Source organism: Melopsittacus undulatus, chromosome 1 (genome assembly GCF_012275295.1).
Source record: "Melopsittacus undulatus isolate bMelUnd1 chromosome 1, bMelUnd1.mat.Z, whole genome shotgun sequence".
NCBI lineage: Eukaryota > Metazoa > Chordata > Aves > Psittaciformes > Psittaculidae > Melopsittacus > Melopsittacus undulatus.
Genome location: NC_047527.1, coordinates 7,329,317 through 7,349,398, shown reverse-complemented (window position 1 = coordinate 7,349,398; position 20,082 = coordinate 7,329,317). Strand labels below are relative to the sequence as shown.

Sequence of the window (20,082 nt, the reverse complement as noted above, 5' to 3'; positions counted from 1 at the left end):
TCAGCTTCATGTTCAAGTAGCACAGTTCTGTGAAGGATGTACTCATGGGGTAGAAATACCAGTGAGAACAGAGAATAAGAACTAGGAGTAGTGCAATAATACCATGATTGAAATAATATCAGTAAAAGAATCTTGTTCTTGTGGAATATTAGATCAAACCTGTTTCTGAAGACTTGAATTTTGAGAAGAGAGGCTTCAAGTTCACATATTTTTGCATCTTCTAGATGAAACTGGTGCATGTTCTCCCTTGTGCTACAGTTTCTTTATGTCAGCAGAAGTCAATGGGTATTATTTTGTGTTGGTTATCACTTACGGTCAACAAGCAAACTGATACTATTCTGATAATTTAGCAACAGGATTGATTTTAAGTGTATCAGAAGAATGTGATTTTATCCTTTTTAGTTGACATCAGAACATGAGTAAACAGTATGTGCAAATGCCTGTGAAGCAACTTTAACATTTGCATTATGATATGCTTAAAGAAGGTGGTAAAAACCCCAACATTTTTCTTATTTCCTAGGAGGAAGAGTTGAGAAAAAGTGGAGAGGCAAAGTACTTCCACTTGAATGATGACCTGCATGTTTTAATTGAAGTATTTGCTCCGCCTGCAGAAGCATATGCCAGAATGGGACATGCATTGGAAGAAATCAAGAAGTTCCTCATTCCTGTTAGTATTGTAACTTTTTCATGGGAATTTTGGTTTTGAGTGAGAAACTGTCTCTAAATCTGACTTACTGAACAGTATTGGTCAGGTCATGTTACAGAATTCCCTTCACCTGTGAATGAAGTGATGTTTCAAATACTTTTCATTCTGATAGAGGCAGTGATTGGGTGAATGGTTAACTGTCCACATACACTTATGATGATTGTACAAATAATGAACATCTGTTAAGTATGGAAAAATAACTTTGCTTAAGGTAGGGCTTTTCTGTGTTTTTGCTAAATCTGAAGCATCAGCATAGTGTTCTGTTTCACTAAGAATAAATTTGATGTTGTGGTATTGCTCCCACTCCTAATCCTGGTTTAACATTCAGTGCTGAGAATCAATGCAATTTTATCATGTAACTAGTGACACATGGGTTATACTTGTTTTATGTATACTTCAACTTGCAATGTATGGATATATAAAATGAGATGTGATTTCCAGTGTAAGTTTGTACTCCAGGTTTGGGATATGCGTAGACAATGGTGTTACAGGGTTTCCAGTGTCTTTCTAGAGAAGATTCTTATTTGCTTCCCATGTAAGGATGAGACTTGATCTGTGATACTAAACTCATGCTGGGGCATTTAAGAAGGTGTTACTGTGTGTCAAGTTCCTTATCTGTATTAAGTTTTCAGTGGATATTCTTCTATTTTTATTGGTTATGAAATGAATGGAAAAATCAAAACATTCTCGAGGTACACTGACTTCTGTTTACTGAAGAAAAGGTTATTCAAGTGCTAGTTTTAATTTATGTCAGTGGAAATGCGGGAGACCAAGCTGAGGAGACTTTGCTAAGGTGTATGTCTGACAGCATCACATAAGTGCTTGAGAGTATAGTCAGTGTGGCTGTGTCCTGGGTTCAGCAGTAGCATTTTTTTTTCCTTGGTAGCTGGTGCAGTGCTGTGTTTTGACTTCCAGACTGGGAATGGTTGCTGATAGCAAGTATGTTTTGAGTTACTGCTCAAATGTTTGGTTTGTCCAAGGACTTTCTGAGCTCATGCTCTGCCAGGGAGGAGGGGAGGCCAGGAGGAAGGAGAGACAGGACACCTGACCCAGGCTAGCCAAAGAGGTATTCCATACCATAGCACGTCATGCCCAGGATGTAACTGAGAGTTACCTGGAAGGGCTGGGACTCTGGGGGTTGGAGGAGGTATCAGTTGGTGCTCGGTCAGGCAAGGTGGGGTGAGTTATGGGTCGGTGGCTGGTGAGATGATGTATTCTCTTCACTTGTTATTTCCTTTATCATTATTATTAGTAGTAGTAGTAGCAGTAGTGATTTGTGTTATAGCTTAGTTATTAAACTGTTCTTATCTCAACCTGTGGGAGCTACAGTCTTTGGATTCTCCTCCCCAACTCTCCAGGAGTTGGGGAGCAGGGGGGGAATGAGTCAATGAGAGCTGTGTGATTTGGGTTTAAACCAGGACAGGCTGTCTTCAGGACCAGTCAGGGATGTCTGTTGTACAGTGGTATAGCTTGCTGTGGGTAGAGCTGCTGGCTGTACTCCAGGGTGAACCAGTTGGTACAGATGATGTGGCAGTACTGCTGTATGCATTTTGAGGATTTTAGGTTATTCTAAACCTAGTCTAGATCCATGAAATTAAGTCCCCAAGTGTCTAAAATTGATTTGTGTGCTCCTTAGTGCTTATTCTGATACGTTTTTGTCTGAAAGTTATTTCATATGCTCCAACACCTACCCCCTGCATGAACTAAAGCCTGATAAGTAATGATCCCTAGGAGGTTCATTTAGGAACACATGCTGATGTGAAATAACACATCTTGTGTTATAAAGAAGCAAGCATCACATTATAACTTTGCAGGTTCCAAATGCATATGAAGAGGTAAATAAATATACTACTGCTTGCACATCCTAACTGATTAGGTTGGTGATACTCTCGAGCATGTTTGTAGGAATGCTGGGATACTCCAGAGAATATTTGTAGGAATGCTGGGCTGTCATAATGTCAAAGGTTACTGTATTTACATGACTTATAACTTGAGTGTGTGAAGAGATAAGGGAGAATTAAATTGAGTATTCTAGTGAGCGAACAGCTGCTCTCTTTTGAGATGGAAATATGCTCAATTCTGATAAATGCTTTTTGCAAGCACTGGAAGCAAGGATAAATCTGATCCTGCTGCCCCTTCATCAGAGGTCTTACTTTTCTTTATTGAGCTTGATTCACCTAATACCGTAATAAATGAAGTATATCAAAACCTGGCCATGTCTCTACTGCTAAGTCACTAGAATTACAGACTTATAATGAGCAATTCCATTCATTGGTTGTGCACTTTTCATCTCAATTTTTGATCATTGCATCTTGTACTGGGCAGAACTGACACTACATGATTTTTACTGAGCTATGGGATCCAGCTAACACTGTCTTAATTTTCCTGTGGCTTCTCAAATATAATCTTATGAGATTTGTTCTCAATGCCTTAATCTCTTCTGCCCCCACCTCCCATAGAACTACTGGTAAGTTAATTTTCTATAAGGTCTGTTGTGACTTTCTTAAAATTATCACTATTTTAAGAAATAAATTCTGCTATCAGCATGCAAGATTATGGTCATAATTTATGTTCTCCTTACAATGTAAGCTAATCACGCCTTCCAACAACCTTCGCTTAAGTTGATTTATGAATGTGGTCATGGTGCAGTTTGCAGAGCAGGCCTGAATATAGAATAACAATTGGTCCACAAAATATTCCTGTAGGTGCTGACTATACCAAAAAAGCCTTAGTCTGTCTTCTGCTATCTTTATAGATCCATGATGTGCACCTTTAAGTTCAGACTCAGGCAGGTGCAATAGTGTACTTTCCTTTAAACTATTGGTATAACTCAAACCAAGACACAGAACATTGACTTGAGGAATTTGTCTGTGCTTGTGTTGCCTTGACTCTCACCTGTCTTCTGCAGGTGGAATTGTGGGTTCAGAACTCAAGTGTAATTTATTTATCCTCCTTTAAATTAGACAGTCCCTTTTGTTTGATCAGAGCTTCTGGTCAGCAATCCAATATTATCTTAGTATTACTTCTACCAGTCAGGATGAAAGGACCCTCACCTCCCCCTGGCTCCTGTATTACTGCAGTCTTGGCCAATAGGACTTTATTTGGCTTAGTTTTTGAGTAGTGGCAATCATTCTGACAGCTGCAGCATTAATTATGCTTTGCTGTTGGGTACCAATTACTTGTTTTCCTTTGCTTTAAAGGCAGGTATAGAAACATTGAGAGAATCTGTAGCAGACAGTGGAAGTTTTAGCAGAAGTAGAGTTTTTTTCCATAGTCTGCCTTACCTCCTGCTTGCTCAGTTTATAAGCTGTGGTGGTAAAAGTGTTTAATGGCATTTGAAAGAGCTTGATAGGCTTTGGAAACTCTCATGTTTTCCCTTAAGCAAGCTGGCAAATAATTCTAAGGGGTCATGTGTGTGCATAAAGGATGCTGGAAATCTGATAGCTATTGCACACTGCCAGGATAAAGATCTGCTTGGGGGTCTCACAGAACTGCATAGGGTCTTGCATGGGTCTGTCTGAACGTGAACTAACTTTTTACTAATAGTTTGATAAATCCAAATAAGGTTTTAAGTGTATTGATCAGGGCTGGGTAAAAATTGCAAATAAAACTGAAACTGTTGCTTAGTTGGATGGTGTAAGCAATTCTATGTAGGGAGAAACTATCTTGAATGTATCTTGATGGTATAGTAATTCTTAGAGCAGAAAACATCCTCTCTGCTCTGAGAAGTCAGGATGGGCAGTACTCATGAAATGAAAGTACATTTGTTCACTTGAAATTCAGCAGCAGCAATTGACTGAAATTAGTGTCACCTCTGCTGAAACTGTACAGGGGAAGGGCATAGTCTAAATGGTTTCCGTGTCTGTCTTCTGCTCTAGGTGAGGAAGAGATTGTTTCCTCAATTTGATTTGAAGTGTGCTGCTTTCCAGCAGCAGTGAGTATTCATAAATTGACCATCTGTTAATCCATTAGACTCTGAAATGGATTCTTCAATTAACACTGCTGCTTATCGTGGCTTTCTTGTACTGCTCCTTCACTCTGTATCCTCCTCCTGCCTCTGGTGCATGTGATAAGGACCCTATTTCTGTTCTTTGCCTTTACACAGTGGAGTCCTTGTCTGTGACCTGAGACTGCTGGTATGTCTAATAGTTTGCTACAGGAAAATGAGAAAGCATCAGGGACTAACATGCACAGTGACAACCTAAGCACATCTCTGAAGAAATTAAATTGGTATTAGATGATACAGGTATTTTTCAGAAGCCCTATTGAGGAGAACGTCTTGTGGCAAAGTTATAAAGGACATCTAATAAATACCATGTCAGAACTGGGACCTGTGTGTTTGTGGGACAGTGCCTTAGCATTTTATTTAAAGATTTAAGTTTTATTTCATATATTACATAGAAATTCCTGTTTGTAGCTAGTTCTTGTCCAACAACAATTTACAAATATAAAGTAGTTGTACTGTATGTTATTAATATATACATTAAACTATATGTTGCTATACAGTTGTTGGCCAGAATAGTATCTGATTGCCTGTTTCTGTTCTCCCTAGGATGGCTTGTTTGTTTATTGGGTCTAAGCTGTTCTGTAATGTAATCTCTTTCTCAAAAGCTTCAATTATGGAGTTTGCAACAGTTAATTTGATCTTTAAGACTCTTCTTCACCTTGTTTGCTGGTTGATTTCTGCTGCTAAATAGAGGATGATCTCAGATGGGCAGTTGTGAGTTAAATTTCAAAGTTTAGTCAAGTAGATCAGACAAAATGCTTGTATAGTGACATTTCTTCCTAATAGTAGTAACTATCTTTAGTAATGTGATGTATTGGAAAAATTCCTTTCTGTTCTTCCAAGTCTACTTTAAAGGATAATTGACATCTTTGAACTCACAGAAGTTTTAATCTCCTTTCTATGCAGTTCTTCAGTTGTCTGCGAGGCTACCTGATGGTTGTTTGCTGTCTGTCTAGTACCTGAACATAATGAGCACAGATTTCCTGTGAGAGAGATGCAGATGTTTTATTTTGCAATTGAACTGTAAAATGGGTGGTATTTCAACAAATCTTTATTCCTTGAAATGAGGGGATTTACAGAAGATCAGAGATGCTGTATCAGAAGTATCACTTCATTCTTATTAGAGGACCTAATAATATTTTGATTCTCTGTTTGCATGTATACGTATTGCGTAGAATACTTCTCGATTCAGCTTTACCCATGCATTCTTTGCCTCACTTTAAATGTAGGAAAAATGATAGAGAAACATGTAGCTCAAGAGTTTGTTGCTGTCTCTATTATTCCTGTGATGTGCTTGCTTTGGAGGTTGGTTCAAGGTCCCTGAAAACTCCTGTGCATTTGGGAAGTACTGTATTAATTCCATGTAAATCACTTCAGCTTTCTTTTTGATAGACCTTGAGAGGGCTTGTGGAGAATAAGAAACAAGGCATGTGTTCTCAGCCTCTTTACCACTGCATATTCTAGAACTGATTGGTTCAGCTCTTTCTATTAGATAATAATGCATGTGCTTATTGAATGAGTTCACTTGTTTATACGTTGACTCTTGATTGTAAGTGTAGATCCTATCATTGGTTCCTTCATGAGGCACTGTTCTCACGAGCATATTTGTTCTTTACCGCTTTGCAACACCAGGCGAAAGGATTTTTCCTGCTTTTAACATAGTTGTTGTACAGTTGGAACTACAAACCAGATTTCCACTTAGAATATGGGGCCTTTATTCTTTGTTACACCTATCTACAGCATTTTAACATTCACATTTTAATTGGTAAAGCTACATGGAGGTAAAATGCAGTGGAAAAGAACATGTCTGATATTTTTCTTCTCTGTCCCCCCTGTTTTAGGACTATAACGATGAAATCAGACAGGCACAGCTTCAGGAATTAACATATTTAAATGGTGGCTCAGAAAATGCAGAAGTTCCAGTAGTTCGTGGAAAAGCATCACTTCGAGCAAGAGGAGTACCAGTTCCTGCTTTGTCCAGGTAAGTATCTCAGCTGTAGTGGAATATCACTTGGAGGTACATTCTAAGCTTCTTCAACATCCCCTCCCACCTCACCCCTCAGAGTACAACAGGATCAATCTCCATTCATTGAAGATAGAAGAATTTAGACTGAATTAGCAATGGTACTGGGTTTTTTTTTAAATGAAGCTTAAATGATACCTGTGTTAAACAATGTACATCAGGCAAGATGTTTAATCTTACCGTGAGCAATGGCTTGCCTTGAATTTTGAAGTTGCCCCTTAGGTGCATGTAGGGTCTGTGTATGGGCCCTGTGGAGCTCACACCTTTGAAAACTGATAAATCTGTCTTGCCTTAACATAGGAATTTCAGAGCAATTTCTCAGATACACAGAATATACACATTCTTTTTTTACTGTCTTAAGTTTCACAGTCATAATGAAATGTTACAGAGGTAGAATATGGTTTTAGTCTCATCTGAGTGGCATTACTTCATTAAAAAGCAGCTTGTGTTTGCAGGAATAGGCAAGTCTATTGCTTTTGCTTTATTTTTCTTTGGCACAGGAGATGTTTTATTTTTACCCTGGCAGCCCCCATCTTCCTTGCAATAGTGAGATGACAGCTTCAGCTCCTTTGAGTCCTGAAGTGTGAAAACAAAACCTAAATGAAGCATTTAACTGTTTCTGTTACAGTACAGAGAAATTGTGGCTGCAGCAGCCAAGTTTAACCATTTCCTATGGTAAATTATTTTCCTTCAGTTGTGGTTATAGTTGTTATTAATGCAAGCTTGAATCTTACATCTCAGTTTTTAGAACTTCAGAATGATATTTTGAAGTGTTTTAACTCAGATGTTAGAAGAAAAAGTACTGAGGAATTAATGCATTTATACAGATCTCCATTTATACAGTTCAGTCTATCCTGGTAACAGCTGCAGATGAAATGCAAGATGAATCTTAGAGAATTTACACTTCCAGTTGTGTCCTGTAACAATTTTCTCTAAATCAGCAGGTTTTTGTTCTTATATTGTGTAATACCTCTTCTGTGATTTTAATGTTGTTCAGAGTAGTGATAAATGTATACCGAGGGTCACTTCTTTAGCACTGAAATCAGCCATACAGAAGTGTTTACAAATTACAGAGCTCCATTTTTGAGATCTTATTTGCTAATTTTACTTCAGTTCTTAAGTACCTGTTTTAACTTCACCATAGATACCTGTAAGAGCTCTGCTACAGATGCTGAGTACAGATCCACTTGCAGTTGTGTATTTTCTTCATTTTTCATGTCAAGTTAGTGTTTCTGCAATACTGAAGTCATTGTTCTGATCTTATTGCCAGAACTTGATACCTACTATTAGCTAGTGCATGCATAATCATTTTTAGTACTGAATTTCTAACATCAGTAGCTCCATCCTCTGGATTTTGGCATTTTATTTCATTTTATACTGTTTCATAGCTCAGAATCCCCTGGACTTGGCCTACAGCTATTGAAGTGTCTTTAGGTTATACTTAAATGCTAGTATTTGATTTAGAGATGACAGCTAAAAGCTGTTTTGTCATCTCCATTTCTAATATGTTCTAGAGAAAGCTGAAAAGTTCTTGGTTTGACTTGTCTTGAACTCCAAGACAGCTTCCCCTCAAACTGAATTTCCCCTCGGTTAGCATATTCCATAAGTGAAATTCAGTGCTATTACTGCTGAGATACCACAGCCATTGAGTTAAAAATCTCAGTTGTAATGCTCTGATTCTTTTTCAGCAGAAATTGATTTCAGTAATGCTTTCACTGAAGGAAAGCTTTGTTAAGGGCTTTGTCTTAGTGTTCAATAAAACAGTTTTTATACCAAGCATCCCTCAGAGGTCCAGTAGCGGCTGAAGCAAAGCCTGAGAAGACTTGTGAAGTGAAGTTGAACCTCAATCCTAACCTCCTTTTATAATCTATAGAATATTTTCAAGATCAGTCTTGATACATGAAACATCCTGTTGAGGATGCAATATGAGTGCTTAAATTCCCAATTTTTAAGCCTTTATTCCTTAATAGTTGCACTTAAATACTAATTTATACCTTTGTTTGCTCCTTATTAGACATATTGACACTGGAGATAATGCATCTTTTCAAGTCCCTTCCTTTAAGACTTGTTACATATGTGTAGCTCCATACTAAAATCTTACTGTGTAGAAAACGATACATTTGTGCTTGCATACACAATTCTAGCTTGTGCACAGGTATTTCTGTACATGGTAAGTAACTTCCTAATGATTGTGGCTTGGTAATTTCCTATTCCCATGTTTCTGGCTTGTTCCAGAATTGACTAAATTTTCGAGTCTAGAGCCAAGTAAGATTTTGAGGGATGAACAGATGCAATTTGCTGTTTTCAGCTTCACCTTTACGATTGTTCTTTCCTCATCGCATGTGAAATGTTTATTTGGCAGGTGACTATATAGAATGATCATATCAATTACAGATTAAAGTCTGCAAATAAACATGTTAACCTACATGTTAATATACACCTCAGTAGTTTCTTCTCTAAAATGTCACATTTCTATTTTAGGAATAAGTAAAAACAAGATTTAAGGATCACTGAATTCTGACTCAAACTAAGATGTATTAGAAAAGTGAAATTTTAGAGAACAATAATAAAGTGTGGGGTAGGGGAAAATAATTTGTGTCATTGTTAGACAGTTAGAATCATAGAATAGTTTGTGTTGAAGGGACCTTAAAGCTTATCCAGTTCCAACCCTATGCTATGGGTAGGGCAACCTTCTACTAGAGCAGGTTTTGCTCTGGCTCCATCCAACCTGGCTTTTGAACACTGACAGGGATTGGGCAGGCACAGCTTCTCTGGGCACCCTGTGCCAGTGCCTCAGCACTGTCTCATTGAACAGTTTCTTATATCAAGCCTAAATCTACCTTCTTCCAGTTTAAAGCTGTTTCCCCTTGTTCTTTGACTAGAAGATAGAGTTTAAAATCATCTGTCTTATAAGCATACACAACCCTCCCCTTTAAGTATTGAAAGGCTGCAATAAGGGAGAGGTGGTTGGGTTGACTCCCCAAATTATGAGGAATTGTGTGAAAGCAGGTATTTTGATTTCACTAAGATGAGGGGAGGAAAAAGTAATTTCTCAAAGCCAACATGTAGGAGTAGCCTAATTGAAGAAACAGCAGAATTCTGGTTTATGCTTGTAAGAGTGTAGGTCTTTTACTTTTGCCATTTAATTTTTATTCATATTTCAGTGTATTCATGGATGGGATCATAGCAGTTGAATGACTGTCAGGTCAGCTATGGAAAAATTAAATTTACTTTTAGGTTAGAATATGCTGTCTGGTATGTCAGAAGTAACACAAGGCATTGTAGATCAGCACTGCAGTGTGTTCACAACTTCCAGATGTTCTCCTGCCATATGTATGGAATCAACTGATTTCCTTTTGAATAACTTTACTGTTGAGAACATGTAGGTAGTGTACTGTGAAAGATTGTGTAGTATGAAGAGTTTGACAAAGCCAGGTCAGGATCCAAGGAAAAGTAAATGGTGCACCTACCTTCAGAAATGGCAGGAAGGACCTGTTGAGTATAGGCTGCTCAGCCTTACCTTGATTTTTGCCAAGAAAGGTTGGGCCAGATCATCCTTAAGGTCCCTTCCAACCTGGTATTGTATGATCTTTGGGAAGGTGATGGAGTGACTAATCCTAGGCACCATTTCCAGATACATAAAGGTCATCAGGAGGAATAACTATGGGTTCACAAAGCTGTAGTCATACTTGATCAATAGGACAGCATTCTGTAATGAAGTGGGTGGTGTGGTAGGTAGGGGAGAGTAGTGAGTACTGTCTGCTGTGCCTTCAAGGGAGGCTGTCTCTGTAAGATCCTCATGGAGAAGCTGTTGATGTGTAGGCTGGATGAGGAGATAACTGCATTGAAATTGGACCAAATGTCTAGGTCCAGAGCATGCTGCTGAGTGGTACAAAGTCAGCTGCAGATCACTGACAAGTGGTGTACCCCAGGGGTCAATACTGGATCCAGTCCTGTTTAACTTCATTAGTAATCTGCAAGATGCAGCTGAGCGTTCCCTTGGCAAGTTTGCAGGGGACAATGAACTGGAAGATCCTTTTATTCTGTCATTTTAGTCAAAGATGGTTGGCAGCACCATCCAATGCATTCTGCATCAGGAAAGGTTCTACCATGAGAACCTTAGCCAGTGTGTCTTGATTGCATAGCAAAACCCATAGCATGCATATCTTGCTGGTTTTTCACTGGTGATTTGGCCTCACTCTGGCAGGTTTCCTGATTCCAGAATGTTTGAAGCATTTATATTTTCTGGTTTAGGCTTTTTTCTTTAGATTACCCCTGTCCTGCTTTTCTAAGTAGTTTTATTAGCATTTGTCCTTTGAGATTAGAGATGGGTTCAGCTTTTCAAATGATATCTCCTTTAATACTCTTTGTTACCCTGCTGTTCCAACCTTATTCTGAGGTCCTTTTGCCCTTTCTCAAGCTTTTTGTTTTCTCGGTATTGCTGTTTATTTGCTCTGACTTCCCATAACATTTCTCTGAATGGTTTTCCATATTGTGTATATCCATTTTACATTGAAATCTTTTCAAACTTTATTTATATAACTGCCCTGTTCCAAATTAAGCAATACCAGAACTGATCTGTTTCTGTGAAGGTGTGCAAAGGTGCCTGTTCAGGTGGTTCCCTGATATTTTGAGTCAGTTTCTGTTCATTGTTCATGTCAATCGAGCATCTGGAGTTCCCTGGTAACTTAATGAAATAATAATTTACAGTCTCTAAAACTTTGCCCATAGCATCATACTTTGCTATGACTCAAATCTGTGTAGTGGTACTTGAACTGTATTGTTACTGAGTTTCCTATATCTGGACCTTCCCAGTCTCCTCCAGCCTGGTGCAGTAACTATGAATAGTTAATAATAATAATGGTTAATAATTAACCATAATGGCTAATACAGAGCAATATATCTCAGATTTACTTTTCTTACAGTAACTCTTTAAATTGTCTCCTAATATGGGAGAAATTACTTTCCACCCATCACCACTTCAGCCCTATTAACTGTCTTTGAAGTGCTGAAAAATCCTTATGTGGATCTGGTGCTCTGATTACTCTTCAAGAATAAATCTATGCTGGCTCTAAAAACGGTACTATCTCCCTCCTTCCCCTTCCCTAGTGTTTTCCCATGGTTTTCAGCATGTCCCATTTCCTGCTGCTTTCACTTGCACCCTGTCTGAAGGATGCCGTGAAGATTATAGCTAGTGATTCTTGAATCTTTTTACTGACTTTTTTACTTGGTATTGACTATTGTCTATGCCAATAGGTTCATTTCCCTTTCTTTGGTTTCACTTGGAAAGCGTCACTTTTGCTATTTCTTTATATTACTTCAGCAGGCTGTGTCTGGGAACTTCACTGCTCACCCCTGCCCCCACTGCAATGAAGTCAAATAAGCAGCTGGTACCCTGTCCTGAGGAGGCATTCTACAGATTAGCCAAAACCAAGTAATAAACACAGTTTTAAATCACTTACTCTCTAGGCTTGTTTAAAATACTTTGTGACTGTGTTTTATCAGTAATTAGAATTAATAAAATCTATCCTGATTGTATTAAGTTTTTACATCTTTGCATTCATCATTCAATGATGCCGTTTTTCAAATACTAATTGTGATTAAATGATTATATTTTTTCTTAGTTTACCAATGAGATTATAGGATTTGAAATTGGATAGGAAGTCTTAAGGCCAAATCTGGATCTTATTTTATAATAAATTGGATATTTCTACTGAAATCAGTGTATTTCTACTCAGTTACTACTCTTCAGATTAATTAGATGGCTTGATAGGTAGAAAGGTGGTGTAGAGCTTGTGCTTGTTTTCTTCTTTGTATCTGTTACAATACTCAGTAAGGGTGTGATTTCCTTGAAACATGTCTATATGTCTACAGAGCAGTCATTTAAACTCAATTATAGTCCATGGGGTGAAATGATCTCCTTTAAAAAGGAGGTGCCTATTAGCAGTGCTTTAAACATTCTGCTTAAGAGACAATAAATGATGCAAATTTCTCACAGGTTGTACCTCTAAATCTCTCCCTTTACTATAGGGAGGAGGGGGGAAACACCACCTCTAAATCATAGAAAGGCTTGGGTTAGAAGAGACCTTAAAGATCAAAAGTGTTTTGGTTTAGGCCTCTGTTTTTTCATGTTAAGTGTCCAAAGCAGTGGAATGGAATTTAATGCTTATTCTGTCAGAGCTTTAAGACCAAAAATACTGTTATTTCTTGTTCTTAAATACATCTAAAGCATCAGGTTATATTGTATTATCACCCTGCACACTTGTTACAGGTTTGACTGTTTCCTGCAACAGCTGGAAATCTGTGCTTTAGAACCAGAAGAAAAGCTAATGTTTTCTGACCCAGTCTCTTGCACACAGCGTGATCTTTGGATTGCATTTAGGAGCTTACACAGAATGATCAGAAGGCAGTTGTAGCTGATTCCTCCGTGCAGGGTTTGAGTATGATGTAGCCTGACAGCTTCAAATTAACCTGTTACTCTGTGACTGTGATTTCACATACTAAAAGTCAAATCCTAGGGAAGTTGACTGCTCTAGTGAACTGGTTTGGGTATCTTTGTGTATGCCAGAATGGCTCAAGATAGTGAGAGGTTTATCCCTGAATCATGTCTAATTTGTGTCTTTTATCGTTTTTTTGCATAATGTGTGTAATTGGGTTAAATCATACAGAAAAAAATGACAAACTATAAAACTCTTAAGTTTTTTCTGGCTGTAGCAAAGCAAAATTATTGTGAAGTTGGGGAGGGATCTGTTGAAGGGAAAGCCAGGGGTGTAGTAGTTAATGGTAAGTGGTCCATGTATTCACAGGGGCCGTGGAGGAGTGCCTCCACCACCAGCAGGAGTACCGAGAGGGGCACCAGCACCCAGAGGAGTGCCTCCCAGTAGAGGACCAGTCAGTCGGAGCCGTGGGCTTCTAGCACCCAGAGCAAGAGGAGTACCTCCACCTGCAGGCTACCGGCCCCTTCCGCCGCCTCCAGCACAGGAGACCTATGGTGAATATGTAAGTTGAGATGCTGTTGTGCATAAAGGGTATAACTTTGGGGGGATGATCCAGACTATCACTTTACAGCTGGTAGAATCTCTTAAATTAGCACCTGATTAATCTATGACAAATGTGGTCATCTCTCATTACCCTTTCAGACTTGATCTGCTTTTATATTAACGCAACTTCAGGTTCTATGTACTATCACAAATGCATTTACAGTGCATTTGGCAAAATATTTATGTACCTTGTAAACATATTATGTTCCTGCTTTACAGAAATCTGAAAACTCACATTGTCAATGGATTTTTTTAACTCTCAGAATAATATTCTATTCCTCCTGCTAACCTTTGTGGTTGTGGAGCTGTTCAATGGATAGACAGTTAAACTATTTTTATGAAAGCTTCAGAACTGATCCTAAAGTTCTAAGTGTACAGTGTATCTCAGTAAGCCATACATGTTTCTCTTAATTTTATTGTATTAAAAATTAAAAACCATATCAAAACATATTGTACATGACTGAAAATTATAGACAGTTGTGAATTGTTAGGGTAAGTTTAAATTGAACTTGCAGAGCAGTGAGATAAAGGGAAAAGCTTGTTAAATCAAAACCAGCATCATAAAAATGGATTTACTCGTACAGAAAAATAACACTTTCAAGGACAATGCTTTTAATGTTTTATATATCTTAAAGGTTTTAGTGTGCGCTCTTTACAGCCAAGTCTGTCTGGGCTTTGTTGTTCAGACTAGTGAAAAAGGAGTTCCTGAGTTCCAGAAAATGGTTGTGCTATTTAGATGTTCTACTTTCAACCTTTCTTCTACTTACTGTCTTCCCCTCCTCTTTCACTGCTCCCCCAAAAAAAAAGCTCATCCTCTAAATCAAATCTGAGCCTTTGTCCTTTTGATCAGAAACTTTCTATATAACACTTAAGCTTTGGGCAGAAAGAAGTTTAATGCTTGTACAAGTGTTTATGCACACGCTTGAACAGTTCAGAAGAAACTAATATTTGAGAACTAGTACTTGAGCAATGTACATGAGTGTCCCCTGGATATACCTGACTTGGCTGGTTAAGGTGGGTATTGCAAGAAAGTGATTATTTCAGAAGGCTTTAAAAGGAATTAGTCTTCATTAAAGAGTCTGTTTCTAGGGCATACACTGTAGAACACATGGTGATGTGGTAGGAAAAAACATTTGAATAACTTCATATTTATAAATATATCCGCTGTTTATAGCGTGTCTATGTCAAAGTGGTGTGAAGATGACAGCTGTTGGATCAGTATCCTGATGTAGGCTTTACTTCTGTGAGAGAGTAATTAGAAAATAGCTCTGTAAAGAAACACAGTGCTGTGCTAAATAACTTCTAAAAATGTTCTGTAGAACTGGATCACTCATCTTCAAAACAAGATATCCTCACAGAGATAAACACATTTAAAGGTGAAATTGATGAAGCTGGTCTGTTTTAAAATTACCGTAAAGGAGATTCACTGGAATGAAGTTTTGGTAGGACATGAACCATTAGTAGTAGTTGGACTTGTTGACCTTAAAGGTCTTTTCCAACCTTGTTGATTCTGTGATTGTATGTTAAAGGCTTAATTTAATGCATTGTATTTTAACTGCCTGCTTGTAGTAGGTTATCAAAGTGATTTAACTGTATCTATTATGGGTTAAGGTACTATGGTAGGAGTCAGGACTGTTTCTGTCCTTTCCTTACTAATTGCTGCTTAGGCATATCTGGTGACCCTGTGGGAAACCTGCACTGGAGCAGGTTCCTGGCAGGACTTGTGGTCCCATGGAGAGAGGAACCTGCACTGCAGTAGGTTTGCTGCAAGACTTGTGACCCCATGGGGGACCCATGGTGGACCAGTCTGTTCCTGAAAGATGCACCCATGGAAGGGACCCATGTTGGAGCAGTCTTTTCCTGATGGATGCACCCCAAGGAAGGGGACCCATGCTGGAGCAGTTCATGAAGAGCTGCAACCATGGGAAGCTGAGGACAGGAGTGATACAATAGCTTTGATGGGCACCTGTGTATGCCCAGGGTCAGCCTCTTCATGCCCTGAGGCTTACAAGCCTCTGCTCTGCTTTGTACTCATTGAAATAATGTGAAACCGTGCAAGTTGAGAAAGAAGCAAAATATATTATGGATGGAAGTCTTCAACCATTTGCTTCTGTAATGCTTTAAATATCTCAAAAATGATGCAGGGCTTTCAATACATAAACTTCTTGCCCATTTCCTCTGTAGTATACTGTATATTTTGTGACAGCAAATGACTCACAAACATTGACTCATAGCTGCCTTTTTCCTTCACTCCCTTTGCTAACTTTTTTCTATAGTCTTTGTGACCAATAAGTCTTTAGCATCTATGAGGAACTTAATTCTGCCTCATGCCTATCATAATCTCTCTCCTTCTTCTTCTGGATTAAGCTGTTTTCTAAAACAATACCAAAATGGAAAGGGGGTTACTTCTTTCCGAAAATTTGGAAGGATAGTATCTCACATAGGAAGATCATGTCATAGGCTATAAATCATTAATGTCAACTTAAGATGGACTTGTGATCAACAGGACTAGGTGACCGTTGCTGTCCTGTGCTTGAATCCCATAGGGAAGCTGTCAGGAGCTTACCTGTTGCAGGAAGCTGTACACAGAGGTACATCTTTCTGGGATCCTTGTAGTGCTGTCTCTGGATGCTTGATTTGGCCTTCACCACAGAAGTGAAGATTTTCCTGCTACCCTGATATGTTGTGTCCTTTTTCCAGTTCAACATAACTAGTTATCCCCCTCCACTGTTGCTGGTCTCACTTGTGTGTATCTCAGCCCTAAGACCCATTCCTCCTGGTACTTCACCATGTTCTTAGTACCACGATGAGAGTTTTAAACCCAGTAAATGACAGTTCCTTATTTTCTCTGAACATTGCTCCTTTAATAGTTGTAGCATCAGCTTAGATGATAGGAAAAATTCAGGTCTCTACAACCAGCCAGCTTTATAATGACAGTTCTAACCTCACTGCTCTTTGGTGTGATAAACTCTGTCTGAAGGCTAACACACCTCCTGTTTTTATCTCCTCAACCATTCAGGTCAGGATAAAGCCTAGAATGACATGTGAAGCATGGCCGCGATTATTTTTACAATGCTTGGGTAAGGGAGATCATGCTAAGTCTTGCTAGATTTATGGAAGCACTTCCAGATAGTTTCAGGGACATCATTCTCTTAATTGAGAGGTTTTCTCTACTTATTTTTCGAAGCAGAGAACTTGTAGGTTGACAATTTAGTCCATTAAGATAAGAAATAGGAATTGTATTAAGCTGCTAGCTGGAAAGTTTAAGCTTTCACATATTTTTCTGCTTATTGAAATTAACAGTATGCAAGCAATTCAGTACTCTTCAATAGCATCAATTACTTAAGGAATGTTCAGTCAAATAGGTTAGAACACAACTGTTGAGTCTCAGTTACTGTCTAGTTTGCTCTTCTCTGCCTCTTCCTGTTGACCGTCTCTTACCAGATTCAAACATTTGAAGCTTTTTCCAAATCAGTGACCCAGCAGTGGGACTGAAGCTTTTTTAGGTTAGATTTTTATTTGCTGCTATTTTCCTTTTACAAGGGAAACCATTTTGTAAATATTCTGTATTTTCTGTGTATATACTTCTGATGATGCTGTGGCAAGTCTTGCTTTGGCTGCTTAGAAGTGTTAAATGTGATGTGAGCTCATAATCAGATATTTAGGTCTTAAGAATTGGGCTTAAAACGTGGGTTTGTACCCATTGCTGTGGCAGCATGGAATGTCTGCACGGAAAAACAAAGCTTGTCAATCTAGTAAGTTGTGGCCAGGACTTCCTTCAACACTGCTTTGGAGAAAGCATTGTGATCTAAATGTTACTTCATAGTGGGGGGAGGGGGAAGTTGTGGCAGAGCTTTACTTCTGTTTCTGGTGGTTTTATTGATGTTTTCTTGTGCTCAAACAAGAGTTATCTCGGTGGTAGATTTATCTAAAGCAGTGACCACGTGTATAATTTCAAGCAATTAATGCTTCAGTGAGTTTGTTTTGTGTAATAAGAAATTGAAATTGAGATGGAATGTTGATCAGTAAGAGACCTAGGGAGCCTTTCTAATGCTAAGTAATTGTAACTTGAATAAGAACATTATGAATCATTTAGAATGACATGCCAGGAAAGTGTTGACTTAAAGATACAGATCCAGGCTACTTAGAAAGACATACAGAACATTGGGATGCAAAAAATGCACTGATAAACTTCGAAATCTATGCTTTACTATCCATCTTTAATTATTACCTGATTCTGGAAGATCCTAAAGCATAGGGATTGCTGACTTATTAAGCTTTATAGTTCCTGAAGCATATACTTCTGGGTATTTCTTGAAATAGTGTTTCACTGATGGACAAAGCAGTACTTCAGACTTAATTTGGATTAAGTTTGTAATTTTCATATTACATCTGTATAAGATTATACTTTGTTATGTATTCTGTAGAATACATATGTTATAGGTATTACAATAGTATGAGACCATGCTTACACCATTTCCCATGAGAAATGGGGAAGAGCCAAATGACATTGACATAACATGCTATCATCTCTCTGTAATTGAAAGCTGAGTATTTTTCCTGTATAGTGGAAGGCCCTTGGTCTGAATTCCTATCACAGGTATTCACATTCCCTTGGTTCTCTCTGGAGGTGGTGCACTGACAGCCAGGACACTGACTGTCCTAGGATACATGGTCAGGGACTGTGGTTTCTCTCATTTTGATTTTGCAAGAAATCCTTACAAATCTGTGTGTAGAATTAAGGGAAGTTTGTTCACCAGTAACTTTTGGCTGGATGGCTAAGAACAAAACTATGTTGCAGTGATTATTACAAAAGATGCATGTATGTATTCATTAGTGAAAGGAATGAATGTAGAGTCTTACTATTTAGAGGTGAGATCCCATTCAGCTGAATAACCTATAGCCTGTTACTTAATGTACCTTCTTAGAAAGCTAGGGCTAACTCTTGATTTGATTGATAGCACTGAGTTTGAGTTTCCTGTTCCCATGCTGAAATCATATTTAGTTTAGATTTTGAAAAACAGCATTAGGATTATGTGAAAGCAATTGTTAATGCAATGCACATTTGGCATGATGAACTGGTTTTAAAGTTGATGTTTTTCTTAGTGTTCATTTGCTTGCTTGCTGTTCATGTTGAAGGAATGATCTGTTAGGGAAAAAGAGCAAAAATCCTTGTATACCATATAAAACATGCCCGAACTTCTTAATGGAAAACCCTTAATGCTTCTTGAAGTGGCAGAATATTAGGCAGTGCCAGTCCAGATGACTTAAGACTCTGAAAATAATCTTAAATTCTCCCTGTATAAAGCTCAAGTATAATTGTAATTCACTGTGCAGGAGTCACACCATGTTTTAATACGCCTTGGTCTTCTGAATGTTGATAGATCCCTAATAACAGGCAACATTGATTTCAAATGCTTTTATTTGCTTAGTTATTTTGAATGTGGCTCAAAATAACTGAGGGTTTGTAAAAGGGTTTAAGGTAGCTTCATTCTCTAAGAACAAGAGATACAATCTTTTGTCTATTCTCTGTTCCCTTTGTAGGTAATGTGGTTTCCACTTAGGTATTACACCTTTTAAGCAATGTATTTACTGAGTTCTGGCTTCTCAGGAGTGTGAAGACTATTCCTAATGTCAGGGTGAATTCAGGTAGGACTTCTGGAAAGCAAGCTGTTATCAAGCCATTATTTCTTGGCCTTTTTGCCAGTTACAGTGTTCTTTTTCATGCTAAATAGGACAAGCAAGAAGAGAATGTAAAAATGCCTTAGGTGCCTTAATTTGGGGTGTTTGTTTTGAATCTTTTACATTGGCTTTCTCCTGAATTTTCAACATGAGGTGGAAAGAAACATGGAAAACCTACGTTTTGAGGGCAACTTGGGTGACTTTGGCTGTGGAAACAGTAGAATATTTTGGAGGAAAGGCTGAAAAGCTTTTCCAGCTGGCTGTCTCAGAGTTGAAAGTTCACCTACAATGTGCATTTAAAATGTGCATATTAAATGTTAGTTTAAGCTGCTTATCTAAGTCAACCACATTCTGATTTTGTATTTTTCAATGAGCATGAGTTGCCCCTCCTGATGCTGACATTGCTCTCTGTTGTATATTGAAAGACAGAATTGTTTTGGCTTGCTTGTAACTTGATTTAAATGTTGTTGCTGCGTTCATTAGCACCTCTTCTGGGTTGTTTTTTGAGGTACATGAAAGATGTAAGAGTACATCTCTTATTCCAGGAGAACCTTATTTGTTCTGCTTGAATATGCACTAGGCTCCTTCTAGATGAAAACAGATGAAAATGTACAAAATGAGAGCT

General features: G+C 38.2%; 1 protein-coding gene across 2 annotated transcripts in view; it reads left to right on the top strand.

Moving 5' to 3' along the window:
- KHDRBS3 (KH RNA binding domain containing, signal transduction associated 3) overlaps positions 1-20,082 on the top strand; it is an 83,655-nt gene that overhangs the window by 39,360 nt on the left and 24,213 nt on the right. The window contains exons 4-7 of one of the 2 annotated variants that reach the window (XM_031045773.2): positions 521-667; positions 6,554-6,693; positions 12,059-12,169; positions 13,542-13,734. In XM_031045773.2, the coding sequence (XP_030901633.1) occupies positions 521-667; positions 6,554-6,693; positions 12,059-12,169; positions 13,542-13,734 (591 nt within the window). The remainder of the gene's footprint in view (positions 1-520; positions 668-6,553; positions 6,694-12,058; positions 12,170-13,541; positions 13,735-20,082) is intronic. The other variant, XM_005145498.3, reaches the window with a different exon arrangement.